This window comes from Quercus lobata, chromosome 3 (genome assembly GCF_001633185.2).
Source record: "Quercus lobata isolate SW786 chromosome 3, ValleyOak3.0 Primary Assembly, whole genome shotgun sequence".
Taxonomy (NCBI): Eukaryota; Viridiplantae; Streptophyta; class Magnoliopsida; order Fagales; family Fagaceae; genus Quercus; species Quercus lobata.
This window is the reverse complement of record NC_044906.1, coordinates 3,691,325-3,706,005: the sequence shown is the minus strand read 5'-3', so window position 1 is coordinate 3,706,005 and position 14,681 is coordinate 3,691,325. Positions and strand designations below refer to the sequence as shown.

The window sequence follows — 14,681 nt, the reverse complement described above, 5'->3', positions numbered from 1 at the left end:
CTTAATTATAAGTCCACAATGGAGATGGGTTTTAGTAACAAAGAATATGATCCATGATGGAAAAGAGAGAGAAAACAAAAATCTTACCAAGATAACTAGTCAAAATATTATCTACTGAACTAAAACATAACTTTGAACAATGGTATCAATAGTTGTTTTCTGAAAGGAAGAAGTTGAATTTTTTTTTTTTTTTTTTTCATTTCCACTGGGACTAGGACATTGGATCTAGCCATAAGAACAATGCTTCGCTCATAAATAACTCACTTCTTAGTCTTCGACTCCAATACCAGCAACCTGGTGAAGGTTGGCTGTCCAAGACAGCTTAGGGCAGGGCCTACTGGGCTTGCTTCTCACAAGATTAAGGTAATCATAAAGGGGCTCATAAACCTAACAACCAGGCTTTAGGGCACATGGTAAAGGGGAATTCAGTGGAGCGTACTCCTCAAAATTTAGTAAATTCGACTCCATAGACAAGCACTAATGAATCTTTTTTTTTTTTCATATTACACCCACTATCTCACTTCTGAAAGTTCAAATATGTGTATAAACACCCTTGAACGTTTAGACCTCCAATTTACAAATTAACCAATTCAAGCTTTATGTCAAACAACTAGTGTGCGGAAAATGAACATAAGCTATAATATAGAATTGGATAAACTATTTAAGCCAAATTAAAATCACAACCTACAGCAAATAATAAAAGGCAAAGATAAAAGGGAAGGAAGATGCAAACACAAAGACAACACGCGATGTGTTATCGAAGAGGAAACCTAAGCCCTCGGCGTAAAACCTCTCCGCTGCCCTCCAAGCGGTAAACAATCCACTAGAAAATGTAGTTAGAATACATGGACATCAATAGACCATCCAAGCCTAATCTACCCAATGCACCTAAGCCCTCCAAGCTTCTTGCTCCAACGAGGTTGCGCCGAACCTTTTTCTTTTCTAGCTTCCCGGATTCCGCTACTAGACCGTAGCATCAACCAATGTAGATTGGTTCCTTCCTAACTGCTTCCCAGAAATCCAAACAGCCCTCTCACAGTGATGAATATGGTGAGAACAAGGTTTGGTAAAATGCCTTTCAAGGATTTGACAATGGAGAGGAAGAGAGTTGAGGAATTTGAAGAGACTCTAATGTATAGATTGTGGGTGAATCAATCTTGTTTTTCTTTAGGGTTTCTCTCTCAAAATTCTCTCTGGAAGCTCTCTTTCATTTGTGGGTATAAGGGGTATTTATACTGGAGTGAGGGAGGAATGTGAAACGTCAGGATTTACAAAATAGGGGTGGCTCGCGGCTTGACCTCGCGACTTGACTGAGTTGCAAGATCCAGTCGCGAGATAATCGTATGGCCAGTTGTCCTGTAGTGCTCCAGCTAGTATGACTGTTCACCTTCTGGCACGCTTGGCACGTGTGCTGCGTCTGGCGGCTTGAAGCCGCGAGCCACCCGCGAGAACAAGCCGCGAGTTTCTGTTTTCTTGCACACTCTTGAGCAATCAACACTCTATCTCACTCACTACCCTTACAACAAACCCACCTAAATACATGGTTACTAAATGCTGAAATACAAGCAAATTTGGCACGGAATAAAGCCAATAAAATGGTTGATTAAATTCAACCTTACAATCTCCCCCTTTGGCTATTCCGTGACAAAACCCTAAAACAGACTCTAGACTTAACATGTGAGTTAGGAACAGTTGAACAAAACTCACTCACACCTAATTCTAGAAGCTGTGAAGCACTTGAATCATAGGATCATGAAACTCCTGAAACACAATAATACACCATGATCATTGTATGCAGAAAAGCATGAAATGCATATGAAACAAGCTTAAGGTAATCAAGCAAAGATGAAGTGAAGATTCAAATCATGGCTTGATCAACCAAGTAATCACCACAAGGTAGTGATCACAGTGCTCATTCATACTTAGAATGAACACTTGAACATACAAGTTAACAAGAACAAGGCAAGATACTTGTATACTCAACACTCAACCAATGCATAATACACAAAGTATATGCATCTAAGAACAATCCTACAAGGGCACAAGAGTGACAGTACATAAATCAAAATGCAAGATATTTAGATAGAAGTACTGATTTCAATATAGCATAAAAGGCTGCATTAAGCAAGGTACAAACCATAAAGCCTACAGAATATGCATAAAAACATTAACCCTAAAAGCTTACATAAGCAACATGGGTACAAACACAATATATCCTGAATAACATCAACAATATATATAAAAGATTAAACCAAGTATATGAGATAAGAGTTAGAAACAAAAATACACCAAAAACCATAGTGTATCAAACCCATGAAAACACTAAATACCCAAAACATAAACACATATAAACAAAGTCTGATTTTGACAACTCTCCCTCAACACATTACTCCCCCTTACGAGCTGCTTTTCTGCATCTCATCAACAACATAAATAATAACTTCCATTTCATCCACCACAACTCTTGCCAGAGTTGCAAGTACTTCCCACAGTGGTGGAACATCCCAGTGCTAATGCTTTTTTTACATCCCAGTATTTATGTGGTATCTATGATAGAAATACAAAATTTATAAATTTTCAGTTATAAAACTTGCGGTTGCAGGTTCAGAAACAAATTGAAGTGAAAAACAGGAAGACGTGTTGAAAAATGCTAACAATGCTACTATGGTAACCCCTGCTTCTCTACTATTCAAAGAGCTCCACATCTCAATAAAATTTGTCTCTTTCTAATAATAAAAAAGAACCTAATTCTCCTACAATTGTAAATATTTTCACACATTTTTTTACCCACACAAGACTAGACACTTCGCATGGCGAGCATGCCGCGACATACTTCCCACCAAGTTAAATCTTCTGAAGCGTAAGGTGGTGTAAGACAGCCCCTGTGATGGATGTGGGTTGGAGGTCGAAACAACCGGTCACGCCTTCATCTCATGTCCAAGGGCACATGAGGTGTGAGCATGCTCAAAAATAATGTTGCCAGGTGGAGCTTTCTCTATGAACTCCTTTTATGACTTGATGTGGAAGATGCTTATGGTTGACCAAGTAGATGTGGACATGGTGGCCCGGGTTGTCATTCTAGCATGGGCAATGTGGTATCATAGGAATGAAGTTAGACTGGGAGCCTAGAGAAGACCAGGCAATGTGCTGGTAATTTGGGAAGCACCCTATATGGAGGAATATAGTGCTACTATGGTAGTACAAACGAATTTTCTTACGTAGGGCAGAATTTTCTTGCGTTAAAAGATAAGGGAATAGGCCGGCTCACGCATTAGCAAAACATGCTTTTGTTATTGTTGAATTTATTGTATGAATTGAAGAGACACCTTATTTTTTAAAACAAGCTCTTATTTGCGATGTAACTTTTTAAGTGCTTTAATAATATCATTCTCAGTATTCCCATAAATATAAATAAATAAATAAAAAGAAGGAACCCGTCCAGGAAGTGGGGCAAAAGGGGAAAAACGTAAAATATGTAAGGGCATATTTGGAAGAAGGAGAAGAGGCAGAGGAGATCGGCGTGAGAGACAGAGTGAGACTGATGAGAGATCGAAACTGATTTTGGGTGCAAGGGATGCTCTCAAAACGCAGCGTTTCAGGTTAGGATTCTTTGCTTCTTCTTTTTCCCCTCTCCCGCCGTGTCCCAGGCGTACGACACGGGCACACGGCAGGTAAAAATTGCCGTATCCGTGCTTTACGCACTTGACGTGGGACACAATACACAAGATCCTCTTTTTTTTTTAATGGCAGCATCTTTCTCAAAATTAAAATTGAGTTTGGTTTTGATTTTATGAAATGGGATTTGTTTAGTTTATTGAATGAGGACGGTGTGTAGGATATTGATTGTGATGGGAATGAGTAAAACGGAAGTGAACTTAAAGAGGTTACTTGCGGCTGCACCTCAACAAAAAAACCAGGCAAAACTTGTACATGTAAACATCTCTCTTCTCTTCTGATTGTATATCTTACCAATTATTGTACTGAAAAAAATAAATAAATAAATACCAATTTCTGTATAATATATGCATGTGAATTTTGTAGTATGTTGCTACATTACGAGAACAATTAGAACAGCTTGCTGAAGAGAGAACTTCGGAAGGCTTACCAAGGTCACCATTCTCTCTCTTGATCTCTCTCGATGTATATACGTATTTTTTTTTTTTTTTTTTTGATAAGTAAATGGTTTTCCATGTATACTAAACATGATAATTGGTGACTTGAGACATTTTTAATTAGAGGTCATTGATGAGGTTAGTTGTGCCAACCATGGGTATGGGTATTAGCGGTTGAATGGAAGGCGGCCCGGCATGGAGTTTCTCAAAATTCCCATCCATCAATTATGAATTCAAAGGCTTACATAGGAGTGTCCTGTTTGTGTGGGGACTTGGGTTGCAAGATTTTCTAATCATTACAATTTTAGGGGTTGGAGTTCTTTCCAGGTTGAGATGTTGGAAAGAGAGGGCAGAAAGATAAAGACGTTGCCAAATAGTTATTGAGTTAAAGTTAATACCTTTGCTATTTTAGTTGGGATTTGAAAATAGGTAATGGATTAGAGGAGTTTTCGTTGTGATTTTTAAAGTCATGAATCATTGAAAAAATCCGTGTTGGACTGATTGCCAGTGAGCTCTAGATTAATTGGCACCTCTTTCACTTGTAAGTGCAAGTTGCAAGGTGGAGGGTGAGGTTGTGGGTTCAAAATCCATAGGGTGCATGTGTTACTTACAAATAGAAAAAGTCCCTCTTTGACTGATCAAAATTTATTGGTTTTTGTTGCAAAGGAAAGAGCCCAATACCAAACAGGCTAGGTATCGAGTTGTGCACTCAAAATAAACATGTCTCCTTGTGGTAGAAATGCGCCTGTGTATGGTGAATTTTAAGATAATACAAGCCACATAGAACAAATATTATTTTCCTTTCATTTTTTTTAGAATATTGTATTTCTATAGTGAATTTTTAGATATTCCCTAGCTTCATTTTTTGAAGGTAATGACAAGGGATAACTAAAAAATCTTTAGGTTGTAGGTCTTTTTTTTTTCTTTTTTTTAGGACGTTAGGTGCTTAGTTGCTTATGGTAATTAGATCAGAAGGTAGTTCTAGGAATGAAAGAGAAAAATTTTCCAATCCTAAGCCTCTAAAGAAGTCTAAACTTGCTTTTAAATTGTCATTTGAGATGTTTCATTAAGGTTTTTGAGGTTTGGGAGAGATTTAGTGTGTATATATATATATTCAGTCACCTTTTTCCCCCTGCTGCGACATAAGTAATTAATCTTGGACTCATAGTTGATTTTTTCCCCCTTCTTTTCATATTTTAAATGGAGTTAATGCTGATGGTTGCTCATTATAATTCCAACAAGAAATCTTTGACTGAATTAGCTTTGAAAAGATACTTATTGCATACTACAATGATTTCTTTAATAGAAAGTGCTACTTATGCACGATTTAACACTTTTTTTTCTAGGGTTACTTGTATTCTGTTACATAATAGTTAGTTAATTCTTCATTTATCAAAAGAGTTCATCCTTCATTGTTATTTTTTAGATCCAATGAAAACATGTTTGACAAGAACCATTTTTGCAATTGGCTGACTTTGAAATGATAGTTATCTTCACTCGTTGTTTTGGGTTGCTGATTCAGGTGTTCTACTGGTGCTATTATGGTTGTTAGGATTGCATTCTTATTCGTCTAAACATCTCTTGAACATGTTCGTACAGGGTTTCAAAGGCAGTGGTCAATGATTATTCAGAGAAGATTGAAGCGATTGCTTCCAAATTAGCTGCCCCATTGGTGCGTGTACATTATAAGCAGGATTATATGTTGGTTTACATAGGTACTTAAGATTTTGGTCATTTAAGGAGAGTACTGTTAAATTCGTAATTTTTAGATATATGTTTTTGTTGAGTTGAAGAAGCTTTGCTTATGACAAAACTAATTATGCTAACAAAAGATTAGATTTGTATAATAAAGAAGTAGATTTTTCCTTCAAGAGTTAAAGATGCCTCAAACTCACGTGGCGATTTCATTATTAATTGGGAGGGAAGCTGGAATGATTTTGGTGAGTAAAACCCGTACAGAGTTTGTCTGTAGTGATGAAAGTGGCAGGAATACTTTTTTTTCTTTTTTAAAAAGGGTTGGCAGGGGGTGGTTAAGTGATATATGGGAAGACTAAACAGAGAGGGGAATGGGCATCGAATAGCCTGTAAATCCTATACTGCTTTTATCTTGAATTTATTGTAATGAATTAAAATTTAAAGAAAATGGGTGTTTCAATCCAAACATCATAATTGATTCATATATGTGAATAACAGGTTTAAATTTTCAATTCAAACCTAATGGGCCTTGAAATGAGTCTCTTGTATTGCTATTCATTTCTTTTCACTGGAATTAAAATTTAAAGAAATTGGGTGTTCCAATCCAAACATCATAATTGATTTATATATGTGAATAACAGGTTTAAGTTTTCAATTCAAACCTAATGGGCCTTGAAATGAGTCTCTTGTATTGCTATTCATTTCTTTTCACTGGTGTGAAATCATGGCTTTGATTAGTTCTATTTAATACAAGTATTGTAGAGGTAAAGGTTGTTGATTTGTCTGTCTCTGTCTCTCTATTTTTGTTTCTTTCTTTTTCTTCTTGAGTTGTTATAAACCTCACAAAATGTTGTTCTTGGTTGACTACACTTGGATAACGAAAGTAATATTTATTTGGCACTTGTCTGATGCAGTGATTTGTCACAGTTTTGCTGTGACTCCCCATATAATTTTAATTTTATGACATTACCTTGTTTCTATGTTCCTAAGTTAAATTCACATGTTAGAATAGAGTTTCTTGATCCTTATACTTTTCCCATTTTCAGACTACACCTGATACCCAAGTATCCCAGGAGCCCTTGGAAGAGACCGCTGTAAAGGAAAGCCCTACTAAAACAGGAGAAAATCACATTCTTCCTACTCCTAGACTGAGAAGAAGATTTGTGTATGTGAATTGGAATTATCATGATTTGGTTAGCTCGTTGGCTCTTTTCTATGTTGTGGTTTGTCAACTCTAACCAGTTTGGTTTATTGATCAGGCCTGCATCAAATAGTGAAGATAGAATTCATGACACTACTGAGGCTGATTCATCTGCACCTGTCAAACTGGATGCTGCAGCACAAGCACACATTGAAAAGCACAGGTAAAATTTTAAATTACTGTTGTCATGCAATAATGAACTCAAAACATAAAAGGTCATTTCCTGGTCCTGGTTTTTCTGGGGCAGAGTCCACAAAAGCGATGTTTATGTCAGTGAGGTCAAAGGCAATATGATCTTGCCTGGGTGTTTGGGCAAGGCAAGGCACCTTATTCTGAATTTGGACCTTTCAGTCAAGGAGACTTTAATTAGGTGCATGTTTTTTGCCTAGTGAGCGTCTTGGCCAAAGTGAGAGCTGCCTGGAATGTGCGTATCATCAAATTAACGGATTTTGTCTTTAATTTAGCATATTGACCACCAATTTACTTATTCCAATACCAGTAGAATAAGGTTTTTCAATTCAATAAATCTTGACCTTCCTGAAATGACTATACACAATTAATAAAACTTGTCAATATAGTGCCAGCAAAATGAAGACCATAGACCCAAGTCAAAATATAAGCATTAAGAAAGACATTGTTGTACCTTTTATATCTGTCACTATATGTTAGTTGTCTCAAGTCAATCTTTTAAGGTTAAGTCTGCTTCCTTTCTTTTATTCATTTCTCTATGATTTTATTTAAAATTTTCTTTTTCTCTTTGTCTTTCTTTGTAAAGAAAATCAATTACTTATAAGAAAGAAGAAAAAGTTGGATCAAAATTTTTAATTTTTAATATTTTATTTTTTATGAACTAATATTTGATGATGTTAACAATGATAGGTTTGTGAATGTGTATAACTTTAATATCCTGCATATTATTGGCACCTCGCTGCATTCAAAAGCACACCTTTTTTGGTGCCTCACTATTTGTGCAATCTAGGCATCTAGTGCATCGAGGGTGAATTTTCCCTTTGACTACCTTGGTTCCAGTATATGCATTGTCTAAAATGGATCAAAGGTTCTTTTTGCACAACACAGACTATGAACATGATTGGATAAATTTATGCGCTTAAATGTTGTTGTTGACTCAAATACCGTATGCTAGTTGGGTTTTAGTGCTCACTTCACTTTAGATTTTTTAAGTAATAGTGCGAGGGAACTGTGGCAAACTAAATTACTTTACCACTACAAGAGCTGCAATTGTCTTTTAAAAGTTTTTGAAAGAAAAAAAGATCAATCTAATCCATACATCCGGTTTAATTGTGGAGGTTTGGAGTTGAGAAGGAGCATCTTTGGAGACATGTGTCATTTATGTGAAATATGGATAAACTTAGGGTGCTCGACAACAGAGGTGGTTGGGGGATCACATGGAATTTGCCCATGGAAGAAGTATTAGAGTAGGGTTGAACAAATTTTCTAAATATATTTAGTTTGGTGTTGGAGTTGGCTCCCAAGTTCATCTTTTGATTTGACCTTTGTGTCCTTTCAAAGAGCTTTTTTTCTTTACCTGTTTAGATTGGCAATGGATAAGGACTCCTCAATTCACTCAGTCCTTTCAAGATTGAGAATTAGCACCCACAGAGTATCTGTTTGACGTATTGTATTCAAAGTTTTTGTCTAGTCAACGAGAGTATCAATTATCCTAGATTTCAACTAAAAATGTAAAGTTTGAAGTTAGCTTTAATCATGATGTTCTGAGAAAATTAATGGGATTATATTTTGCATGGAGGTGCATTTGGCACACTAAGGTACCTAGGAAGATTGCTTTTATTGTTTGGACAGCAACAATGGGTAATATTTTGAAGGTGGATAACCTTTAAAAATGAAGCATTGTGGTTGTTGATTGGTCTTGTATGTGCGAGAATAGCAGGGAGTCAATTGAGAATTTTCTACTTCTTTGTTCAGTGGCTCAAGATATTTGGTAATTTATTCTTTATTTGGGGTATTAAGGGTTATGCTACTGTACCACAGATGCTATAGTATTGGCAAGGAAGATTCTATTGTCACAAGAGTTCCAAAATATGGAAAGCAGTTCTATTGTTTGTGTTGTGGACAATTTGGCTAAGAGAGGAACTGTAGGACTTTTGATGGTGTTGGATGCCCAAATGCCCAAGTCAAGTTCTTAAGCAGTTTTTAATAAGATCTTTGTATGATTGGATGACAACCTTCTTAGTATCTCTTCATTTTGGGCATTGCCTAAGATAATTTAGACGTAGGCATACATAAAAAGAGTAGAATATTGAGCTCTAACAAAAATTTTGAGTATATTAATTTCGTATGTATATTCGGTATTGACTCCATTGGTTGATTGGTTGAGAAACTCAATATCTATTTATGTTTACCTAGGATTTAATATTTCTTATTTGCCTTACGAAAGTTATGATGTAAAAAATACATTTGAAAGATAGATCTCTATATTTATTTGGACTATTTTAGTTAATTCTTCTATTTTTACTAATTTAATATATTTATTTATCTTTTAAATAATTATTAAATTAATAATGACATCATCACAGTTTGACCTCAATTTGATCTTGGTCCGACCTCAAAAACCTTAAACCTCTCTCTTTTAGGGTTCTTTGAATGGTCCAAGTTTCAAAACCATGCTATAAATATTACTTTAAAAAAATAAAAGGATAAAAAAATCAAATTAAATCAAATCTTTTTAATAGCATCAATCGCAAACAATCAGGTCCAACAATATCAGTTAGCATTAATAGGTGTAATTTTGTTTCCAATCACTGTTCTACCTATTGTGTGGTTCTAAATCTTTTCTGAATTTCTCTTGTCACAGAATGCTTCAAGAGGACTTGACTGATGAAATGGTTGGGTTGGCACGGCAACTTAAGGAGAGCAGTCTGATGATGAGCAATTCCTTGCAAAGCACTGAAAAAGTAAGAACTCACATATTTATGTAACAAGTCTTGTATCACCTGAAATATGTAAGTTCAATGCATAGTTTCATAAGTATGTTAATTGTTTGAAGAATCAATCCTACATCTTTTAGAGGAAAGTGGATAATCTGGTAATCACTTTTTTTCACTTGTGGGCAGTTTTGCTAACATGCCTAAAAAAGATTGTAATTGCTGTTCTGGAATCTTCTTTCCTTCAGTATGCCTTTTCCTTTCTGTTTTTTTTTTTTTTTTTTTTTTTTTTTTTTTTTTTTTTTTGGGGGTGGGGGGGTGGGGTGTGGGGGTGTTTAGGGGGAGGGTGTTCTTTCATAAATCATACTTAGTCACATTAATAGTCTTTTATTCATTTTTGGGACATCCCAAAATTTTGTGCCATTTAAAAAGTCATATTTATAAAGGTTTTTAAATAACATGCACTTACACCCCTCGAACTTTGGGTTAGTCGCAGTTACACCCTTATACTTATCCAAAAAAAAAAACTTTTTCTTTTGACAATTTAGTATATAAATTTTGATACTGTATTAGTTAGATCCCCTTAAAAAAATTTCTTTCAATCAAATTTAACCTCTTATGCACCAAGTCATTAACAAAAATGATGTAGATGAGGGTGTCTTACTACAACAACATAAAAATTTAGAGGGTCTATTCTATTTATTATAGTACCAAAGTTTATGTACTAAATTGGTTAAAAAAAAAAAAAAAGTTAAGGGGGCCTATGTGCTATAGTACTATAGTTTATGTAATAGATTGGCTAAAATAACACAGGGATGCAAGTGCAACTGCCCCAAAGTTCGGAGGTTGTAAGTGCATTTTACTCAAATTTTTTGGTTTCTTAAAATACCTTTGTAAAGGGAGAATTTGAAATGTTACAGAACATTATCGATGGAGTTCTAAGTTTTGAATTTTGGTGATTTGCCATGCACTAAATCCATGATCCCCTTAACAGTTGGATTTCGTAAAGGGGTATCTCTATTTGGATAGAGGTTACATATGCTAAAATTTAAGACAGAAGAGATTGCTTATTCTATATATTATGTATAGAAAATTTTGGCTGTGCTTTAACACTCTTGAATGGTTAAGGGTTAATCCCAACTGTTTTTCTTGGTCTTTTGTAATTGGTTTTCGGTTTTCCCTTTCTCCCGTTATTAGTAAGTTATAATGTTATATACATATCCAGTGGGCTATGAATGCACAACATCACCCTTCAACTATTCTTATTGGAGAAGGAAGTGCCATTTGTGCTAGAGCTCATTGGCCTTTGGAATAGTATTTGAATGCATGACTCATCCTCAACTTATGCTCTCTCTTTCTGTCTCTCTCAGTAAATTGTACATGCACCCATTGGGTGTTGCGCACATTATCACCTCACTCAGGCCTAAACTACAATAGCTTGAGTTTTTTGGCCTTAGGTGATAGTTAATTAGAGAAGGTGAATGAATAGCTGCTGCAGCCTGCAGCTCTCTGGTACAAAGACTAAAAAAAAAGTTTTGGATCTATTTCGTTAAAGTTTTTCACTAAGATTGACACCATGTTTTTCTTTGGGTTCAAATTGTTGTTTTGAAACTACTAGTAAATTATCAGGAAAGGAACAGATAATTAGATGGTTGTTCATTGATGCCTCAATGGGTTTCCATTCCTTTAATCTGCAGTTCTCTGCTAGCCATATTACCTAGTTTTCCATGCAAATGAAAACAAGGTGAAAAGGATCCACCCTGGTGTGACTCTTTGGCAGTTCCCAATGTACTAAAATTTTCCATCATTCCAATGTACTGATCTCCTTGTCAAGCTAACATAGTTAACTGTGAGAGTTACCTACTGATCTTGAAAACCCAACTACCAACGATTTGTTTGGTGAAGTTACTAGCTATTTTAGTTTAGTGTTGGAGTATCACTCACTGATCTCAACTCCCAATAACTTGTTTAAAGAAGTTGCATTTAGTGCATCTTAAAATTTTACCATGTCAATATTCAACTTCATGCTGGACCATTTCCTTTTCTTACATTTTAAGTAATTGAGCATTTCCTCGCAAGTACTATGTTATAATCACACTGTTTGCAAAGTATAAAGTCATGTTGATTTAGAGCAATGACTATGTGATGTGGGAGATGCAAGAAAATTTTTAATTAGTATTATAAATGTTTGCAAGTCAATTGTATTTTTATATTTTAGGTCCTAGTAGTTTATTATACTATTAAAATTTTAATTTGGAAGCAAGGTTATTTTTGTAATAAGGCAATTAGGGTTTCCTATGCCAATTAGAGCTAGGTTTAATAATCCTTTATAAGCAACCTATTGTAATCCTTGAGAAAATGGTTGATATTTTGATGAATGAAAAAAATGGCATTTGGGTCTCTCTTTGGTTTGGTGCTCTGGTGCTGACTCGAGTTCCACACCCTAAGTGCTGACTCTTAATGGTTTTCTCGTTTGGTGCTGACTCCAAGCCAGGCTTAGGTGCTGACTCCTAGGTCATATCCATTTTTATTTTACTATTGTTTTAGTTTTGTTTTGGTTGTCCTGCTTCACTATGCATGGAGATCAGGGAGCAATGACTCTAGTCATGAAGTGTTTGATTCCAACTTCAAGGTATTAATTCTATGAGCATGTTATACACTTTTGACATGAATTAAGTGGATATATGGCATTCTAAAGATTTATTTTCCCATTATTGTTATCTCACCATTTCTATGATAGTATGATTAGGATACCTTTACTCTTCTTAGTTACCTCTGATCATTTCGATGGAAATCTTACGTGAAGATAGTTTTTCGTGTTCTCTAGTGTTTGGTAGGATCATAAGAAATGGGTCAAAGGAAAACTATCTATGGTCAATAGAAAAAGTATGGCTTATTTTTTAAAAGTTATTTTCCGCTAAAATTTTCTAGAAAACAATTCTATAAAATTTTCTAGAAAACAATTCTATCTCACGCTAAGCTAAATAAAGGAAGCCAAGAAATAGTTCTCCAACTTATTTTAAGATTGCTACCAAATATAGGAAAATGAGATAGATTTTTAGAAAATACTTCTTGGAAATTGACTCATTTTTCAAAAAACATTAACATTGAAACAAATGATGTCATAATAATATTGAGAATGCTCCAAGAAGTCAATTTATTTTACAATAATAACTAAATATAGTGACTTGCAGTACATAATATGTTGAATTTTTAAATTGTTTTAAGCTTCAACAAAAATCAGTTTTACCACCATCACTGTTCTGCTTTTCATTTATGCCAACTTCCAGCCCCCATAACCCCACGCCTCTTTCACTGCATCATTGCTGCTAGCTCATTACCGCTATTCATAAGCCAAGGCTACATTCAAATGACCCTTTTTCTTCTTACAAGAGTAGAGTAGAGGATGAGTCATGGGTTCAAGATCCACTACATGTGTGTGACTTACCAATCAAAGAACAAATACCTTTGTTGTCTTCATTTATTTTTCTTTCTTCTCTAGGATTTTATTAACAAAATTTTGTGGACATCTGGTTCGCATTAAAAAGGGAAAAAAGAGGAGTGGGGAGATGTAAGCTAGTAGCCTAGTCATACTTCTCATTTTCAAGGTCTGGGATTCAATCTGTGGTGGGTGCAGGATTAGTGGGATTATCTTGTATAGTTGTAAAAAGAAAGTAAAAAGAATGTGGTTTTGACAAAATGCAATCAGATACTATTTTGAAGTCTGTACATTCTCAATATCATTGCCTTCATTTGGAGTCTAGTCACCACAGGGTTTTCCATCACTGCACCACCCTGTACTGCAACAAAAACATAATCGGCCATTACAGATCCCTCTTTCACCTCCGCCACAATTTCTTTATTCTCTTGGATTGTCAACACAATTGTCATGCACTGGTTATGTCCTTTGATAGAGACTTGAATACATGCCTATTCATCCCATGGTGTCGTTCTCTTGGAAGGATCATATTTAAATCACATGGTGTTCTCTTGAGAGGATCTTATTGTAATCACATCATTACTATGTTTACCCTGAACAATAATGATTGAATTCTTAATCTCGTTAAATAGCTTTCACATTTTTCTGTTTCATGTTTCTGGTGTTGACTGATGATCAAGTAGTCTCATAACTTGATTATGCTGAGTGCAGATACTTGATTCTACTGAGCAAGCTGTTGAGCATAGCTTGGCAAGTACTGGGCGTGCCAATGTGCGAGCCATGAAGATATTCTCTGAGAGCTCTAAGACATCATGCTTCACATGGCTTGCGATCTTTGCAATGACATGTATTTTCATCATGGTAGTGCTTCTAATTCGTGTAACCTGAAGAGCTTCCTGTTTTAATACTGTTCATAACTGTATGCCAGGCATTGTTCAGTTTAAAGTAGCTAATTTTACATTTTCTCTTCACACAACTCCACATACAGAAGGACATTTTGTTACACAAAAAATTAATAAATAAAGAGGATATACAACAGAGGTCAAGGCATGCTTTTGGCTGTATATGGACATTTTATCTCGGGATATCAGTATATAAAGTTTATTTATAATTTTTTACCGATAAAAAAAGTTCACGTATAAATCTAAGTTGTGGTTTAAATTTATGGTAAGTTCCTGAAAGAGGTCGTTTGAGCAACAATAGTTCTCTCTTTGGTTATAAATGGAACACCCAAAATTGAATACGCATTTTGAAAATTGTTTTTCGATACCCACATTAACATATGACAAAAGGCAAATATATCAAGTTCAGCATTACAAAATTGCTGTTTG

The 14,681-nt window shown here is 35.2% G+C and overlaps 1 protein-coding gene across 2 annotated transcripts; it reads left to right on the top strand.

Moving 5' to 3' along the window:
- Nucleotides 1–3,489: 3,489 nt before the first annotated feature.
- Nucleotides 3,490–14,414, top strand: LOC115979160. 2 transcript variants are annotated; one of them, XM_031101129.1, is made up of 8 exons: nucleotides 3,490–3,599; nucleotides 3,836–3,932; nucleotides 4,042–4,109; nucleotides 5,712–5,784; nucleotides 6,854–6,972; nucleotides 7,067–7,171; nucleotides 9,842–9,941; nucleotides 14,062–14,414. In XM_031101129.1, exons 2-8 carry the CDS (start codon nucleotides 3,849–3,851, stop codon nucleotides 14,236–14,238), a joined length of 726 nt encoding a protein of 241 aa, XP_030956989.1. In that variant the 5' UTR covers nucleotides 3,490–3,599; nucleotides 3,836–3,848; the 3' UTR covers nucleotides 14,239–14,414. The 2 variants fall into 2 exon arrangements, with proteins under 2 accessions (XP_030956989.1, XP_030956988.1); XM_031101128.1 differs by having other exon boundaries at nucleotides 3,494–3,599; nucleotides 3,811–3,932.
- Nucleotides 14,415–14,681: the final 267 nt, after the last annotated feature.

What these genes read in the sequence shown, in the direction of transcription:
- LOC115979160 (XM_031101128.1), top strand. Translation starts at nt 3,819, where the DNA reads ATGAGGACGGTGTGTAGGATATTGATTGTGATGGGAATGAGTAAAACG. An exon ending in ACCAGGCAAAACTTGTACAT is followed by an intron (nt 3,933 to 4,041) that starts GTAAACATCTCT and finishes TGAATTTTGTAG; the next exon opens with TATGTTGCTACATTACGAGA. An exon ending in CCTTGCAAAGCACTGAAAAA is followed by an intron (nt 9,942 to 14,061) that starts GTAAGAACTCAC and finishes TGCTGAGTGCAG; the next exon opens with ATACTTGATTCTACTGAGCA.